Genomic DNA, 19217 nt, shown 5'->3' with positions numbered 1-19217 from the left:
AAAGTGTGACACAGCTTTTGTGTTACATAAGACACAAGGCCAAGTCAGTCTTGCATTCTTCATGGCATGCATAATTGTTCTAGGGCTGCACCATAATTGACTAGGCTTACCTGGAAAGCTGCTCAAGTAGATGAAGGGATTGACACTGCTGTCATATTGCCAAACCAGGGATTTCTGACATCAGCTCAGGATGGGAGAGGAAGTTTTTATGACTGCTGGTGCAGTTTTCTTTTGGGCAGCCTTAGCCCCTGTTCATCATCCCGTTTCATCATTAGCCGTCCTCGGCCGAGAAGAGGTAACAAGAGGGAACCCTGCTTTGAGGGGCTTTTTGACATCTAGCATGTGCTCAAAGTATACGGTAGAGAGTTTAGCGTGAAAAGAGTTGCCTGCTTCCAGCTCAATCTGGGGGAGAGTGCTGCCCAGACTCAAAAGCCCAAAGACCTTGCCTTTGTGGAGCTCACATTCTGGTAGGGCAGACAGAAAACACACCCATCAATGCTACAGAGTAATCACCATGAACAAAAAGTAAAATACAAGCAAGGATGCAAAATAATGGAGGAGGAGAAGAAGGAGGTGCTCGGGAGGATGTTTCAAAGAGGCGACCTGCCAACAGAGACTGCGGAGCAGTGAGCCGGGGGGCCATGAGGCTATTCAGGAAAGGGCATTTAGGCAGGGAAATGTAGGCAAGTGGAAATATCCTTCGAGGGAGGGCTTACACCCTCTCACCACTTCTGAATTGTTACTGAAGGCGTATACTTTAATCTTTGAATGACTTATTTGCTCACTTATACACTGATTTAATGTGGCCTGCATTTGATTTTATTACTATTATTATTATCATTATTTTTTGAGACAGGGTCTTTCTCTGTTGCCCAGGCTGGAGTGCAGTGGTGCAATCATAGCTCACCATAAGCACACACTCCTGGGCTCAGGCGATCCTCTCTGGTAGCTAGGATTATATAGGTGCACACTACCGTGCCCAGCTATTTTCTTAATATTTTTTAGAAATGGGAAATATTTTAAATATTTTAAAATATTTCCCAAAATGGGCTCACTATGTTGCCCAGGCTGGTCTTGAACTCCTGGCCTCAAATGAACCTCCAGCCTCAGCCTCCCAAGACTTTAGAATTACAGGCATGAGCCATCACACCTGGCCTGGCCTGCATTTTAGAAGAGGTTACAGGATTCCTTAAGATTTTGTTTCTTAGATGTCTCATAAATAAAAAGCAACATACCCTTAATCTAAAAGTTAACTACGCAAAATATTTTTTTCTTAAACACAAAGATACCAAAGTGAGTGGGGAAAGGCATTATCCTGCTTTGCATACAGGGTATTAGGCTATGGTTTACAAAATGAGGATCCACGCAGTGTGAGTTCAAGGCAGAATCAGGCATCAGAAGCCAGGTTATTTGGCCCCCATGGAATAAAAGAGAGTTGTCCTAGGAAGTTGATTCTAGGGTTTTTTTGCAAGTCAAAGATGCCTCCCTTTGAGCAGCAGTATGAAGAAATCCAACATATTAGGGTTTTTTTTTTTTTTTTTTGAGACAGAGTTTCACTCTGTCACCCAGGCTGGAGTGCACTGGCGTGATCATGACTCAATGCAGCCTCAACCTGCGGGACTCAAGCAATGCTCCCACATCAGCACCTGTAGCTGGGACCACAGGTGTGCACCACCACACCTTGCTAATTTTTAAAATTTTTTGTAGCGATGAGGTCTCCCTACATTGTCCAGGCTGGCCTCAAACTCCTGGGCTCAAGCAATCCTCCCACTTTAGCCTCTGAAAGTGAAGTGCTGGGATTATAGGCTTGAGCCACTGAGCCTGGTCACATTAAGAATTTTTTTTTTTTTTTTGAGACAGTCTCGCTCTGTTGCCAGGCTGAGGTACAGTGGTGTGATCTCAGCTCACGGCAACCTCTGCCTCCCAGGTTCAAGAGATTCTCCTGCCTCGGCCTCCCGAGTAGCTGGGACTACAGGTGCGCACCACCATACCCAGCTAATTTTTGTATTTTTAGCAGAGACGAAGTTTTAGCATGTTGGCCAGGATGGTCTCAATCTCTTGACCTCACGATCTGCCCTCCTCAGCCTCCCAAAGTGCTGGGATTACAGGTGTGAGCCACCGTGACCGGCTGATACTAGGAATTTTTAACACAGAGATATTTGTGGAGTAGATCTGAGAATAAGGAAGGTTGCAGAGCCAGCTAACAGGGGCAGACTATAAAAATAAAGGCAGTTTCCCTGAAACATGGTATGTGCTCCATGAGAGAAGTGACTAAAGAGTGTGGGAATTAAATGCTTGGAGAGGAAAGTACGCCTGCAAAGTGAATCTTCTAAATGGAATCACAAAACCATAAGGTTTTAACAAGACTGCTTTGTCAGCTCATGATACACCTAATAGTATAGAGCATTTCATGTGGATGCAGGGAAACAAGAGAGGATGGAGCGAGAAGGAGGTTTGGAGCTCGGGATCCCCAGGAGGGGCTGCCCCTTGGGATGGCACCAAAGCAGATGTTTGGAGAGCTGAGGACTAAAGATTCAGGATGAACCATTTGGGGTGTAGGAGGCAATATAAGAACTTTCCATTTGTTTTTGTCTGCAAATATAAGAAAGAATGTAAGCTTTACTGATACTTATCAATAGCCCTCACATTTGATGTGGACAATGTGTTGCGTATGATTTCAAGGTTGACTACGCGGGAGGTTGGCACTTCCTGGTGGGAGTGTCCTCATTCTTTCTCTTGTCTTCCGTGTACCATGACATAGTGCAGATTTCATGCTCTAGGATATCATCACTGTGATTAGCTTTATAGAAACAGGGCTTTAAAATAATATAATGTATGATGAAAGGGAGAGGGGTGAACTTTAGAGTGTTGTATTACATAGAGGTTTGCTGGTTATCCACTAGCAGTAGCTAAAAGAGTTGTGAATGCAAATGGCTGCCAGTCATTTCTACATAGCAGATTATATATTAAAAAAATAGTGCAGCCTGTCCCTTCACAGAAAAAGTGATGCTTTGAGTAAGTGAGAAATAATTGCCTTTTGCAAAACAGTCCTGTTGGGAAGAGAGCATTTTGAAAAGGGATGTTTGGAAATGTTGGTATTATTATTAGGTTTTCTGCCCCACAATGATATGTATCACATAGAAAAACTCTCATATATGTGAGAAATACATTTTTAGCCCATTTCAAATTTTTTCTAAATGAGGAGTTTCAATAGGATTTGTTCCTATTTACTTAAAATACAAAAAATGCGATACCTTCCAACTAGTTTGTAACAACTGGCAGACACGAGAACATGAAATGTCATAGTCAAATGTGAAGAGAAACCTTCATATGAGTGTTGACTGAGGCGGAGGAAGGGGTGTCAGCATGCAGAGACCCAGCCAGTCGTGCCCTTCTCTCACTTGGGTCTGTGCATCACTGATCGGTGTCTTCTGCAGCTATACAGCCATTAAAAGCAGTCTCAAAATAATGTAAAGCCAGAACCAGGCCTTCACATTGCTGTCTTACAAATGTTAATGTAGCACAGATATTCTAATAATGACATGTGTTAATCACATAGCTCTCGCTATAGTGTTCTTAATAAGCTTCATATGCAAAAACTTTTCCACACAATATATAAAATAAAAAGTGTTTTGAGTACTTCACTTATTCTAAGTTGTTTTTTTGTGTTTATGATCTCTATTAATATTTAGTATCACATGTAAGGAAAGAGATACACGTATTTTAGTGGTTAGGTTCAAAACTTTGTACTGGGTGTAAATGTATGGAAAGATTTGGAGCCACTGGAATATAGGTTGATTTGACATCGGTCACTGGACTTTTTGAGGTAGTTGAGGCTCATGAGATGGGGGAGGGTTGTTAAAGAGATAGGGGAAGTACTAGTTAGCATCCATTATGCTATCCATTATTTAGCATCCAGTGGTGAATTTTCTAACTCCATCATTCCTTTTATACTAATTAATTGTCAGTCTAAGGAAGAGCTTTACATTCTCCTCTATTTATTTATTTATTTATCTCAATGAAGATTTATAAATTCTTAATTTATTTAAAGGGTTGTATTCTTAATGATTACATCTCTGTTTCATCTTCCCTTCCTTATCTTCCCCACCAACTGCAATCACTGTTTCCAAACGATAGCTAAACTCCTTTCCTATGACGTCCGTGACCTTTCTAGCATCTTCTCTTTCCCGAGTTTCACAGCTACTATGTGTCTGGGACTCAATCATTTACCCGTGATTTAATTGTTTCATGTATGAAACTTTCATAACCTCAATCAGACTATAAAATCCTGAGTGATAAGAATAATGTTTTCTCCTTCTTTCAGACTTCTCATTTAATATGTCCTTGTTGAAGTCACAGAAGAGAAAAACATTGTGCCATCTTCATATTCAAGTCTGGCACTTAAATTAAAAGATATCATGTGTGATGTCACTTTCAAATAATTTAAATAGAAGCACTAATATGGGTAGCCCCAAATTTTAAACAGATTTTAAAAGCCAATATATAAAAGAAAGGGTATAAAAATTAAATAATTTTTATGTCTGAGTGAGAAAATTGAGTCCATATCTTATTTCTGACTATCGCAGCAGCAAGGAAAAGAAGGTAGTGTGAATTGTTTAATAGAACTGGGTATACCGTTGCAGTAAGGGAGACTAACTTTTCCTTGACAACGAATTTCTAAAAGAATTTGTTACCTACACCAAGTACATTGGGCTAAATGTCTTCAGTAAGAGTTTTTGAAAAATGAACCAATGTGACCTTTTCAAGTGAAAGAGAATTAACTTAAAATTTCACTCCAGAAGAGGATTGTGTCATGTAGATAGATAATTTTCCAGTGGTCTAGTTTAACCTAGGTATGAAGCTTAGAGGATCTTGAGGAGTGGATGGTGATCGATACCCCAGGCTAGTGCTTGTGATGACCAGATTTCTCAACTGACAATATATATTGCCAGTTTTATATAGGACATATATATAGGACATATGTTGAAGACAAAATGGGGGTCACCAGCAGATACCTGAAGGCCTGGGATTCTCTATTATTGAACCAAGAAAGTTTGCATGCACACTGGATACCAACATGTTAAAGCAGCAGGGCATGGTTGGCCGTGAAGTTTAAGAGCTTGGCTTACAGATGCATTGTAATGGAATCCCTTCTCTGCTTCCACATGGAGCTGTGCTACTGGATGACCTGTAAGCTGGGCCAGGATTTTTCTAAAAAAAAAAAAAAATATATATATATATATATATATGTACGTGTGTGTGTGTGTGTGTGTGTGTGTATATATATATATATCTCAGCCATGGGTATGTCCAGATGCTTGAACAAGTACTGGATAGAAGCCCCAGGATTTTGGTTATAAAGGATGATTGACAAACTTTAATGGAGTATTTGAGTGCAGGAGGATCAGATGCTCACCACTACCATAGAAGTACCTTATCAATACTCATAAGTAGATTTTACTGTGAACAGATTGTGTTCTGATGAGCTTTCCAGAATAAATTAGCTGCCCAGTGAGGCCCCAGACACTCGAGTGAAACTGCTTCATATAATTGCTTAGAATTCTTTGTCTGGATTCCACATTACATTTGCCAGATTTGAGAAAAGGGGGTTTTAGTGTAGCTAATGTTTAGATACTTTTTTCTCTGAGAATAATCAATCAATATTATTCAACAAAGATTTTCAGTGTACCACCTATGTGCTCATCAAACAGGTTAAGCTTTGACAAAAGTCTGTTCACCTATTCATCAGGCTCTAGTGATAAGGAATTTTCTAGTTCTTAAATTTTACAATTTCAGGAAAGGGCCAGGAGGGCTGCTCCATTTAAGAGAAGGGTGGAGGCTGGATCAAAGAAGATCCTATGCTAGTCCATGGTCCTTCTGCTTAAGGGAACACACACATGGTTTTCCGGCTTGAGTCCACATTGTTATGCCATTCACACATTACTTTTTTTGTTGTTGTTTTTTGAGACAGAGTCTCACTCTGTGACCCAGGCTGGAGTGCAATGGCGTGATCTTGGCTCACTGCAACCTCTGCCTCCCAGGTTCAAGCAATTCTCCTGCCTCAGCCTCCCAAGTAGCTGGGATTGCAGGCACGCACCACCATGCCTGGCTAATTTTTTGTATCTTTAGTAGAGATGGGGTTTCTCCATGTTGGCCAGGCTCGTCTTGAACTCCTGACCTCAGGTAATCCACCCACCTCAGCCTCCCAAAGTGCTGGGATTACAGGCGTGAGCCACCGCACCTGGCCTCCCCAACACTTTTATTGATTGATTGATTGATTGATTGAGATGGAGTTTCGCTCTTTTGCCCAGGCTGGAGTGCAGTGGCATGATCTTGGCTCACTGCAACCTCCGCCTTTTAGTTTCAAGCAATTCTGCTGCCTCAGCCTCCTGAGTAGCTGGGATTATAGGCGCCCGTCACCATGCACAACTAATTTTTGTATTTTTAATAGAGACAGGGTTTCACCATGTTGGCCAGGCTGGTCTCAAACTCCTGACCTCGTGATCTGCCCATCTTGGCCTCCCAACATACTTTTCTATATAGTCATATATAGGACTATATAGCATATAGTCCTAAACCTTCCATCTAAATCATCCCATTTCTGAATCTCTGTACAATGCTCTCCATGTTAGCTTTTTTTTTTTTTTTTTTTTTTTTTTTTTGAGACGGAGTCTCGCTCTGTCGCCCATAAGTCCCATGTTAGCTTTTAGGGACTTAACATATATGTTTGTTGGCTGGCTCTCACCTTACTCACGTAGTTCACATTGCTTCTTAAAACCTGTCATGAGTCTTATGCTCTGGTGTGCTCAAACTGGTGCTGATGTGTTCTCATTCCAAAGGACTGGCTGGTGCTTCTCAGTTTCTTTCCAGCATTAAATTATTGCTTAACACATAAACTGTCAACTTTTGAGAATGTTAATTTTTTTCAGTATTTCTTTTCCTCTCTGCTTTTAAGGCAGGTTTAACAACTTACTTTCATCCTGGAATAAACTTGAAGAAAATACATTATGATAGCATCAAACTTTATGAGAAACTGGAAGAAGAAACTGGGCAGGTAAAGGCATTTAACTTGAATCTGTTATGTCGGCCTCTCAGAAACATGTAAGATTTCTGAAGGATTTTGATGCATCATTGTGTATGACTGTGTGAAGTGCCTGATGTAGTAGAGGAATATGATGAGAGCTTAAGGTAAGAACCTCTAGAGTTTGCTTTAAAATCAACTTAATTTCTCAAAGTGTATTATTCATGTCATGAACTGTTCTTTATTTTTTAAATGAAGAAAGAATAAAAAGCAGCTTTCAAACGTATCTTTAGCCAGTTACTATATCTAGAAACTAAGAAATCGGAGTCTTTCAGCAATTGCATTGCAAAGGATCTGACAATGGAATGTACCAGATTGTTGCATGCCTTTGAACAGTACTTCATTAAAAGCTCCTCACTTTCATGTTTATTCCTTCTCATATTTGCTCATACTCTCAAAATAAAATGGCAGGCAAAATAATATCCATAGGCTAAGACTGAGTTCTGCTCAAATTTTCCATGTCACTTCCCTTGCCTAAACCATCCAATGGCTCCCCACAGTCTACCGGACAAAGCCAAAGGATTAGCATGGCCTTAGGAACATGACCTTTGTCAACTGACCTCTGCCTGCTGTCCCAACAGTTTCTTTTGCCACTCTTCCCTCTGCTTATCTGCTTCAGCTACTCTCAATAACATATAGTTTTGGAATGCGCTGAGCTCTCTCAAATCACTGCTTTTTGTTTGTGTTGTGTTTTGTTCTGTTTTCTGCTGCTTCCTCTGAAACAACATACCCCCTGGCCCCATCTTCAGCATCCACCTTCCCCAGGGTAACCCCCTTTGAGAAGTCTTCCTTGACTTTTCCTGCCTGCTAGGCAGGTCAAAGCTGGAGGTCGCATCTCTTGGTTCTCAGAGCATTTGTGCACACTTCTCTTATAACTTGAGTCTCTCTCTATTGTAATTATTGATTTACTTGTTGATCCTCCCAAAAGTAACTTGAGGGCAAGGGCTATATCTTTTATCTCTGTAACTGAGTGTTTGGCAAACTGAAGGACTGTAATAAATGTTAAATGAATGTTTAATTCAATTCAGACAATCTAAGCATTATAACATTTTGATTCTACGTAATCTCTCCTTAAATTTTTTGTCTGTCTCTTTTTCATACAGTTTTTTTTCACTCTGTACATTAATACTCGTTCCATGCTCTATGATTTTGCATTTAGCTGTCTGTCTTCAACTGTGGGGTGTAAATGCCACTTAGGCAGAGTCTTTACCTTTCTTGTTCACTCCGACATCTATGGGGCTTAGAATGGTGCCTGGCACCGAAGAGGCACTTAGTAAATATGGTAATTGCTGAATAAGTGTCTTTTAATAAGATGCAAATATTTTAATAGTTATTTCTTTTGCTCATAATAAATCTTTTTGTACAGCTGCATTTTTATTATACTGGAGCAGAACCATGTTTGAGTACCACATAATGACTCATTTATATGTTTTTATTGGAATTATTGTCACAGGTGGTGGGATTCCATCAGCCAGGTAGTATCAGACTTGCTACCACCCCTGTAAGGGTAGATGAATTTAAATATCAAATGACTCGGACTGGCTGGCATGCAACAGAACAGTATATCATTGAACCTGAAAAAATTCAAGAGATGTTCCCTTTACTCAACATGAATAAGGTATTTATCTTAAAGGCATTTTTACCATTTGTTAAGTAAAAATTAGAAAAAGTTATTAAGAAGTTAACTAAAAACAGAAAACTTTGTATACACATTTTAAATGTGGCAAAATCATGTGATTAATTTTGGAATTTGGGTAATTTACAAGGTGGGCTGTTATATACAGTAAATGATATATAAAAAGGTAATGATAAATCTTGTTTTTCACCTATGACAATTGATTAAACATTTTCAATACCTTTCCATTATTGTGTTCCCCAGATCTAAGGGTTTCCATACACAAATCTTCTGTTTGAGAACACAGGGAGAATGATAACCTGATATGATAAATGTCTAGAAAGACTGTGGTATTAAAATGTTTTAAAAATCAAATTAAGAAATGCCATGGTACATTGCTTTACAAATATCACCTAGCTTATAGCTGTACTCTCCTTACAGACTCTGTGCCAGGTACAGATCTAGATTTATACTGCATTTGCCTGAGATAATCTACTTGACATGAAATTTAGTGTTTTTTCCTACTGGGTAATAATTCCTTTTGAATGATAATAACAATGACTAACACTTACTATAGCACATATTTATGTACCAGTTAGTATGCTAAGTCCTTACATGCATAATTTCATGTAATCGTCACAATAATAGTATGAGGCAGGCCAGAGGCCATGGCTCACTCCTGTAATCCCAGCATGTGGGTAGGCCAAGGTGGGGGCATTGCTTGAGGCCAGGAGTTCAAGATCAGCCTAGGCAACATACTGAGACCTCGTCTCTACAAACTCACACACACACACAAAATTAGCTGACTGTGGGGTAGTAGGACTCCATCTGTAGTCCTAGCTACTTGGGAGGCTGAGGCAAGAGGATCTCTTGAGCCTAGGAGTTTGAGGTTATAGTGAGCTATGATTACGTTACTGTACTCCAGCCTAGGGAATGAAGTGACAGCCTGTCTCTAAAATTTAAAAAATAAAAAAAAAAAATTCTATCTATATCTGGGTTATGTGGTATATATTATTGTTAAACAAGAAATTTTAGCTTAGACAGTTTACATAGTGAATCCAAGCTCATTCACTGGAAAGAGCTGGAGTGGAGATTTGAACCCAGGCTCTCTGACTCCCTTGCATTATACATACTGCCCAAGTGTATTAGATGGGGCTGTTGGGGAAACACATGCTTATTTCCCTGCTGGTGACCACTGCAGTGGTTCCAGTCTCTGAAGGTTCATATCATTGACCTGGGCGCTAGAGTTGTTTGCCTTTGCGAGTCTTCACAGGCTGCTGGCACTCCCTTGTCTGTAGTTGTGTGTGATACCAGTGTGATGGCAGATTGATGTTGCACTACATTGTCTGCATTGAAATTTTACCTCCACTGCCAGTAAGGATATACTTATATTTGTTTATATGTCAATCCTGAATGCTTTGCTGGAACTCCTCACTGTCATGAATTTTTCTCAAGGGCATTCATTAAGCAATGGGAAGATCTGTGAAGGGTATTCTCTGCATCTGGGAGAGGGTACCAAACCAAATGGATGTGGAATCACTACAATGAGGTCATATCCATTATAAAACACCTGTGTGACATTTGGAAGTCTTTAGAAATGTGAATTCCCTTAAAATAGAAAGTCCTTTGTACAAGACCTATAATAAATGAAAGGATTGAATTCGTAATCAAAAACTTCCCACGAAGAAAACCCCAAGCCTGGATGACTTCACTAGTTAATTTTACCAGATATTTAGAGAAGAACTTAATACCAATCTCTCTCAACCTCTTCCAAAATAGAAGAAAAGCGAATGCCTCTCAACTCATTCTATGAGGCCAGTATTGTCCTTATAACAAAATCAGACAAATGCATCCCCCCAAAAAGAAAGACTGGTATCCATTTTGAACATAGATACAAAAATCTTCAACAAAATACTAGCAAACTGAATTCAGCAACATATAAAACAGATTATACAGTATGACCAAATGGAGTGTATTCCAGGAATGCAGGGTTGGTTTAGCATCTAAAAATTAATCAGTGGAACAATACTACATTAATAGAATAAAGGACAAACTGCACAATTATGTCAATAGATACAGAAAAGACATTTGACAAAAGCTCCTTGCTTGTATTTGGTGCTCAGCCAATTTTTGTTGAATAGATGAGACCTGTATATAATATTTCACTGATCATTCTATGAACCTATCCCATCTGAGTTTCATTCTTCTTTGTTCTCCCCACAGTACCTTGCCTGAAGGCCTAAAACAAAGTAGATATTCAATGATTAATTGCTGAATTATTGAATCAAACATAAATTTCCTGACACCAGATATATTATTTAACATGTAATTTATTAACAGTATTAAACAATTAAATATAAATTATAATTGATATATCAATTGGAATTAGATTTGGCTTCAAATGTCAGAAACCAAAATAAGGTGTAAACAAGAAAGAGGTTTATTTCTCTTTCTTTTCAGCAGTCCAGGACTTGAATGGTGGCTTTTTCATGAAGTCTTCAGGGGTCCAGTTACTTTCCAGATCAAGAAACAATTTTAATGTCCAGTTTTACTATACGTTTGCTAGCAGGAGGTATTTTTACTGAGTAATAAGTATATATTTGTTTGTATATTGACTCTGCTATGATTGATTTAGGTTTTAGCTGGATTGTATAATCCTGGAGATGGTCACATTGATCCTTATTCTCTAACTATGGCCCTGGCTGCTGGGGCTAGGAAATATGGTGCCCTTTTAAAATATCCTGCACCAGTAGCTTCTCTGAAAGCCAGGTCAGATGGAACATGGGACGTGGAAACACCACAGGGGTCTATGAGAGCAAATAGAATTGTGAATGCTGCAGGTAAGCATATCGGTGTTTTTCTGAAATTTCTGTCTTTTTAAGTGCCAAAGAAAGAAGATATTTAGCTATAATGTTTCATACTATGGATGTTGTCATGAAGCACTGTGATGCTCCCAAATTAAACATTTTGTCTGTTTCTAAGTGACAAAGCCCTCCCTCCATCACTTTGCTCTTGGTGGATGCGCTAACACTCTGTCCTTGGTTATCCATAAAAACTTGCTTATTTCCTCCATTCTGCATTTTATTTTGCTCCAGATTGTGTTTTTCCAAATTATGCTGCTTTTTCCTTCCTGTGTTCACTGTTTCTGTATATGAATAACCAAATTCTAGTGTTGAAGTTCATAAGCATCCTTTTTGTGTCCAGTTTGCTTTTTAGGGCAGATTTGATCATTTGGGTTCTATCTCATCCATTTCTGATGACTTTTGACTCTAGTTGAAAAAGTTTTTAAACCCTTTTCCTTCTAGAACATTATTAAACATGTTTTATAATCTTCTCTTTTGGTTGTTCTGTTACAGTTTGGACTCAGAGTAGTGAAGCCAAAAGGGATATTTGGGATAATCCAACAACACACTCATTTTCATTTGCAGAGGCAAGGTCCAAAAGGGTCATGTTACTTGGCCAAGTGGCCACTGATCGTTATGTCAGAGCCAGGACTGGCATCTGGCCTTTTGATTCTTGAGTTAATACACTTTCGAATAGGTGGATTGCATGTCAAGTCATTTTGAACTATCACACATGCAAAATAAATTATAGTGAAAATACTTGTGCATTCTAAACTGGGATAATAGTTTATATTTTCCTATGGTTTATAATGTTTACTTTAAAACCGAAAATAAGCATGAGGCAGTGACTGATTTTCTTTGAGAATGAAAATAATCTTTATTATTTATCTGATCAAATGATATCCCATGAGGACAAGCCAGAAACTCATACCCTTATGATTCTTTTCTCTGTATTGTAACTTTTGAGATACATATATATATATAATATGTTATATATATATTTTTTTGAGATGAAGTTTTGCTCTTGTCCCCCAGGCTGGAGCGCAATGGTACAATCTCGGCTCACTGCAACCTCCACCTCCCGGTTTCAAGTGATTCTCCTGTCTCAGCCTCCTGAGTGGCAGGGATTACAGGCACCTGCCACCATGCCCGGCTAATTTTTGTATTTTTAGTAGAGACGGGGTTTCAGCATGTTGCCCAGGCTGGTCTCAAACTCCTGACCTCAGGTGATTCACCTGCCTCGGCCTCCAAAAGTGCTGGGATTACAGGCGTGAGCCACAGTGTCCAGCCAATTGATATAATTTTTTAACAAAGCATTTTTGATGGTCCTAGAGACAAAGTCATGTCTTCAATATTTAAGTCTAAATTAGTTATTTCCAAATTCTCTTACCCATGCCTCCTATTTGAAAAGCAATAAAATATCATGCTTTCTTTAATATAATTTGAAATTTGCAATAATATAAAATAACTTGCCTAAAAAGTAAGAGCAGTGGTATAATACAACATTGCATTGTTTTTGAGCCTCCCTTTCCCTCCAGTCTCCATCTGACACTATACTCTCTTAATGCCCTTAGGAATCTCTGGTCTAAATTCTGTCAGAAAACTTAAGGCAATGAAATAATTCTGACTTTTTTCTAAGTAGCAAGGATTCTTTGTAATTTTGCAACTTTTTCTATAGTCTCATGAATTCAGGCCCTAAAAACATTTGACTGTTTTCATCATGATAGCAAATACTAAAGTAACATACTGAGACTTCCACATCCAGCACCTGTGGCAGACATTGCTAATCAATCACTACACTCATTTCAGATGGGCTTGGACAAAGCCCCACCATTTTTCTCAACACAGTACTTTAGGCAGTCATACATTCCTGATTGATATTTTGAGAAATAACGTAGAAGACCTTTATTTAACACATTTATCCATTGTTTTCCTAAAATGGATCAACATACATACATAATGAGTTGTCATTGTAATACTTTTTTTTTCTAAACCACATACTGTAACAAATAAGGAATCACTGAAGAGGAAGACTGAATGATCTCCAAAGAGATCTGACCTAAACCCATAACACTAGTTACCAGATGAAGCTTTCTCTGCAGCTGTGAAATCTTGTGGGGTGATGGGGTGCAGGAGGGCAGGGAAAGGAGGTCCTTGAGAACAGCTGTCTCATGCTGGCCTGGAAAACAAGTCCCTGAAATTAGGACAGAGTGGCCCTGCATGGAGTGGTAATGTCTCCCTCTTTCCTTTGTTCTTGTGCTTTTTGCCTAGCCACTTCTACTCCCTTTTCCTAGTAACTCCAGGCAGCTCCTTGCTGAAACTTGTGGGAAGTAACTTATCTCAATTCTTTATCTCGTTCAGATCAGACCTCTGCTCCCTAATCTTTTTTTTTTTTTTTCTTTTTCTCTTCCATCTCTTTTCTTCCACTGGGTAAAAGTTACCAAGAAAATCTAACTGATTACATATTAGCAGTCCACAGGAGGTGTGGAGGGGTGTGTGTGTGTGTGTGTGTGTGTGTGTGTTTAATTATCTGTAAGTCTGTTTTCAAAAAATCTTTATTTAAAGCATAGAAGATCCCCCAAAGGGTAAGCCTCAGTAATTGGGAACAAAAGTTTGGATATGCTCCCTTCTGGAACTGAAGCTAACAAAGATCAATTTTATGAATAAAAGCAACCATCTGCAGTAGGCATCATGTTATAATAAAATGAGTGGAGAGTGTGTGGCTGGTGGAATGTTTCTCACAGTTTCTCAGTGACCATAGTATCTCCCAAATTCGGGCAAGGCCCTCAGACCAGCACTGAAATCTGATTAAAGGAACCAGGATATGGACTTAGAAATACAACCAAAGTGAAAAAGATGTAAAGGCTGCTGGGTCTGCAGGGTATCCATAAAAAGAAAAGTCTAAGAGTAAAAATTTGTCAGCTGATGTGTTTCTGGCATTGTCCATGGCAGTGGTGCTCTGTGGCCCAGAGACATAGACATTGCCAACTGAGTGACTTGGGTGAGTTACTTATGTGTAAAATGGGCATAATGTCCCCCATCTTGAAAAGTTATTATGGGCAGTAAATAAGCTAATAATGTAAAGTACCCAGCACAGGGCTCACCAGGTAGAAAGCAGTAAAAAAATTAGGTAATTATTATGATCATTGCAATTATTTCCTTCATATTCCATGCCCTAGTCTGGGAGACACTAGCATCAGGTTATGATAGCTTCTTGGTACCAGATTTAAGACTGCTCAACTGCTTTGTTTTCCAATTTACTAGCAGAGTGGGTGTAGAATCCAGCACCGATTCTGCTGATAAGTTGACTTCCCAAAGAGCTTGGTTATCAAACTAGTGTGCATAAGAATCACCTTGGGAAGTTTCCCAAGCTTCAAAAAGATTCTAATTCAGGTGGTCTGGGTAGGTTCTCAGAAGCTGCATTTTAAATAACTACTCCAGGTGCTATACTGTCTGTACTAGATGATCTGCAAGAAAATCTTTAAAGAAACACTATTGTGTAGGTGTTTCTACAGGAGAGAGAATATAATGACTGTATTCTGAGCTAGCAGAACTGGGGAAGTTCCTGATGCTTCCGACCTCTTGATGGGCAGTAGTCTAACTTGCCTTTAGTTACTGAAGCTTTCCAAATTGGCTTCACTTTACCCTTTCACTCAGGTGCAGCTCAGGGACGCGGGCGGGTACCAGTTATTATGATGCAGGCTTTTTCTCCACGTGGTGTTGAACGTTTCTCTTGACCTCATTTCCAATTGACTCATTAAATCTGAGATAACTTTGTAAAATTTACTTAAGAATTTTCCTAACATGGCAAATCAGAAATGTGATTGGGTTATGCTCACACGAAGCTCAGTGTTCAGCCAAAAAGACTTGCTTAATTGTGTCTGATACTCTGCATTAAAGCATGAGGCCATCATTGTCATCATATAAACCATCTAGTAGACGTAAACTTGTCTGTGAACCTTCAGCCTGCATTTTAACCTCATTTTTATTAATCACTGCATTTTTAAAAAATGGAAGCCATTTCCAGTAGTCATTTTTAATTGACACTTCGCTTCAGTTGTTTTTCAGGTGATAATGATAGATTTTAGAATGAATCTTCTACACTTGTCTCTCTTCCCTTGGACTTAGTGGGTGAGTGATCAGGCAGGAGTTGAAGTGTAACTCTAGCTAGATTTAGGTTAATTTGACGTATAGAAGAAGAGAATGCTAAAGACACCAGCCCCATAGATGTCTATGGGTAAAACAGCTTGCTGTGGGATTTGAAGTAATATAGTGATATGATACTTCTGTATACATTTCTAGTTTATATTAATGATGAAGTGCATTAATAAGCAAGCAATTGGACTCAGAAATTCATAAATACGTTTGAATAGGACAGAATTTCTTTTTTCAATTTCTGTTTTTAATTGAAACAAATATATTGAGGATATTGTAGCAGTTTGAATTGCTAGGCTAAATATTTTGATTTTTGTATATTCAAAAAATGTTCTAGTGTATATAACTAGAATATGTGGCTTTGCTATATTTTCGTATACAGTCCAGACATTGGTAATTCACATCTTCCTACTAGCAAGAGTAAATTAAGTCTCAAAATTACTAAAAGACCAACACGCCTATACTTGGGGAGACTGAGTTGGGCAGATTGCTTGAGCCCAGGAGTTCAAGACCAGCCTGGGCAACATGGCAAAACCCTGTCTCCATAAAAGATACAAAATTAGCCAGGCGTGGTGATATATGCCTATAGTCCCATCTACTCAGGAGGCTGAGATGAGAGGATCACCTGATCCTGGGAGGTTGAGGCTGCAGTGAGTTATGATTGCACCACTGCCCTCCATTGCAGCCTGGGCAACAGAGTGAGACCATGTCTCAAAAACAAAACAAAACAGGCCAGGTGTGGTGGCTCACACCTATGATCCCAGCACTTTGGGAGCCGGAGGCAGTGGATTACCTGAGGTCAGGAGTTCGAGATCAGCCTGGTCAAAATGGTGAAATCCCATCTCTACTAAAAATACAAAAATTAGTCGGGCATGGTGGCGGATACCTGTAATCCCAGTTACTCAGGAGGCTGAGGCAGGAGAAGGCTTGAATCCAGGAGGCAGAGGTTGTAGTAAGCCAAGATCATGCCACTTCACTCCAGCCTGTACAACTGAGCGAGACTCTGTCTCAAAAAACAAAACAAAATAACATCGGCAAATAGCTCCAATGCCCACAGTTAGATTTCTGGCTTGCAAATGGGTATCCATTTCTGGATTTATTATACAAGTGTGACCAACTTAGCCATTGCAACAAACAAAATAATAGAATGCAAAGGAACGGTTTAGGTGGTTACAAGGAAATAAACTTACACACACAAGTACATAATCTAGGTTCCCAGACTGATTCATAATTGATGATTCTCTGTCTAGCTTGGAACCTCATAATGATAGAGACTTCAGAACTCCTTATTAGATTCAGAAAAACAGCAGAGACAGTAATGGTTAAAAACTTATTGTGTAACTCCTAAAGAAATAAATAGGTTCGTGTAATCATTTCAATGATCACTCAAAATTATGATGAAACAAACAAGCAAATAGAACTCCCTGCCCCCAGATCATCTAACGATGGTCAGTCAACACCATATCCTTGCCAAATAATAGCATTTTTATTATTTTAGATTATAAAATCCCTTTATACAGTGAAGGTGCCTTGGATTTTAAAAATAAAGTCTGCTGCAAGAAAAACCAATAAGATGTGATGATTACAGGATGTCCAGTGTGGCCTTGGGCATGTCTTACTCTACTAGCCTTTAGCTCCCACATCTGTGTACTGAAGGGTCATCATGGGAAAGAATCCAGGGTCCTTTCAGCCACAGATTATCCAGTTCTATCTTTTGCAAATGAAAAAAGTAACATTCACCTCCACAAATAAGACAATCTTCGTGCTAACAGTGAAGTGAGAAACATTTGTCTAGGGAACTCCCCGCCTACTTATGAGACCAATCTCCCCTTTCTTGTGGCTTCTCTTTCTACCTAGTTTTGACTTCTGGTGCTTTTGTGCCTTTACAATAAAGGATCTTACAAACTTATTCAAACTAAACTTTTAAAACAACAGATAAAACTTAATGTGCTTTCTCTCCCAAAGTATGCACCATTTTCAAATTTTAACTTAACAGAACAATCTTGTATTTTTGGAATTTTAGGCATCAACAATTTGGGGAGAATAGGGCTTAGAGGATAGAAGAGTTGGCTTGTAGGGCTTCCTTAGGTATATCATTATGTATTAGGTTGGTCACAGCAACACGGGGGCCTCTTCCTTTTCCTGACTGTCCCTGTCAACAAAGAGGGGCAGTCTGTAACAGTGCTTCTTGTTGACATTTGTACATGTTGTATATTTGGGTTGTTTGTTTTTTCTTTCAAATAAATTTTTTTTGTTTTTTTCCTGCCTACCTTTGCTTATGGGCAACAACATTTTCAGGAATGGAGTTCCCCTAGATCACAGATATCTTCGAATCTCTGGGCAATGCAAAGTATTGTCTTCTCTTTCCCCATTCAGTTTTGCAATGACAAAAAGTTTAAAGATTGTTATGACATTTATTAGACTTTGCCATGAGTATTTAAGCCTTTTAAACATTTTATTCTAATATAAATTGCTATGTGAGTGTCAGTTGTGTATTTATATATGTGCTGACACTTTTAAATGATTTTTTTGTTTAAGGATTTTGGGCTCATGAAGTAGGTAAAATGATTGGACTAGAACATCCTCTCATTCCGGTTCAACATCAATATGTTGTTACATCAACTATACCTGAAGTGAAAGCTTTGAAACAAGAACTCCCTGTGCTCCGTGACCTGGAAGGATCATACTATCTCCGACAGGAAAGGGATGGGCTTTTGTTTGGTCCATATGAAAGTCAGCAGAAAATGAAAGTTCAGGACTCCTGGGTCACCAATGGAGTTCCTCCAGGTGGGTTCAGCAAATGAAAGTGTGTGCTGGTCAGACACGAATGGTTCATCCTCTCCATGACTGGGGGATGGCTGTAGAATAAGACAACAGCATAATACTAGACTAATTCAGATACCTGGGACATTGGAGGTGATGGGTTTGAGGTGAGCTCTGTTCTCATATCCCTTTGAACAATCACAGCAGGGAGTGGGGGGAAAGAAAGATATAGCTGATGGTAGAGAAGCTGAAGAAACATTTCTAGCTGCTTTGAAAGGTTCCAGATACATTTTTACCTGCCCACACAACCTCCTGCCTCCCCGTTTTTTCCTCAATCCACTGCCAGCTTGGTCTACTTTCAAGATTTGAATATAGATGCTATTGTGCTTTTACAGCTGGAAACACAACTGATATCAAAGGCCAGATATCCATCCTACTAAGAATGAAAACCCGAGAGTCTATAACAGAGCAGGGTTTTTGGTACTGTAAACAGAGTACTTCCCATGCTACGAAAATGGATATGGAAAAGGCTTGTGCCTCTATGCCAAAGCAGGGGATACTATAGTTTCTCTTTCAAGTTCTTTAAGGGAGATGGGTCTGTTTTTGCTTTTCATGAAATACTTCCACAGAGCCAGATTGAAGATTGGGTCATCTAAGGAGGTATCTCAGGTTTTAATCTATAAAAAGAGCTAAAAAATCACTGGGGCACTGAAATATTACAGGGAATATAAAGAAATGTAGGAAATGGTACTTCCTAAAA

General features: G+C 39.1%; 1 protein-coding gene across 1 annotated transcript in view; it reads left to right on the top strand.

Moving 5' to 3' along the window:
• Nucleotides 1-19217, top strand: part of DMGDH (dimethylglycine dehydrogenase) — a 71345-nt gene that overhangs the window by 6165 nt on the left and 45963 nt on the right. The window contains 4 exon segments of the mRNA XM_033179953.1: nt 6956-7054; nt 8535-8699; nt 11332-11536; nt 18233-18481. Of these exon segments, the coding sequence (XP_033035844.1) occupies nt 6956-7054; nt 8535-8699; nt 11332-11536; nt 18233-18481 (718 nt within the window).

Source organism: Trachypithecus francoisi, unplaced genomic scaffold (genome assembly GCF_009764315.1).
Source record: "Trachypithecus francoisi isolate TF-2019V2 unplaced genomic scaffold, Tfra_2.0 Lachesis_group2, whole genome shotgun sequence".
Classification (NCBI taxonomy): Eukaryota; Metazoa; Chordata; class Mammalia; order Primates; family Cercopithecidae; genus Trachypithecus; species Trachypithecus francoisi.
Note: the sequence above shows the minus strand (reverse complement) of the source record. Positions and strands in the feature narration are given on the sequence as shown.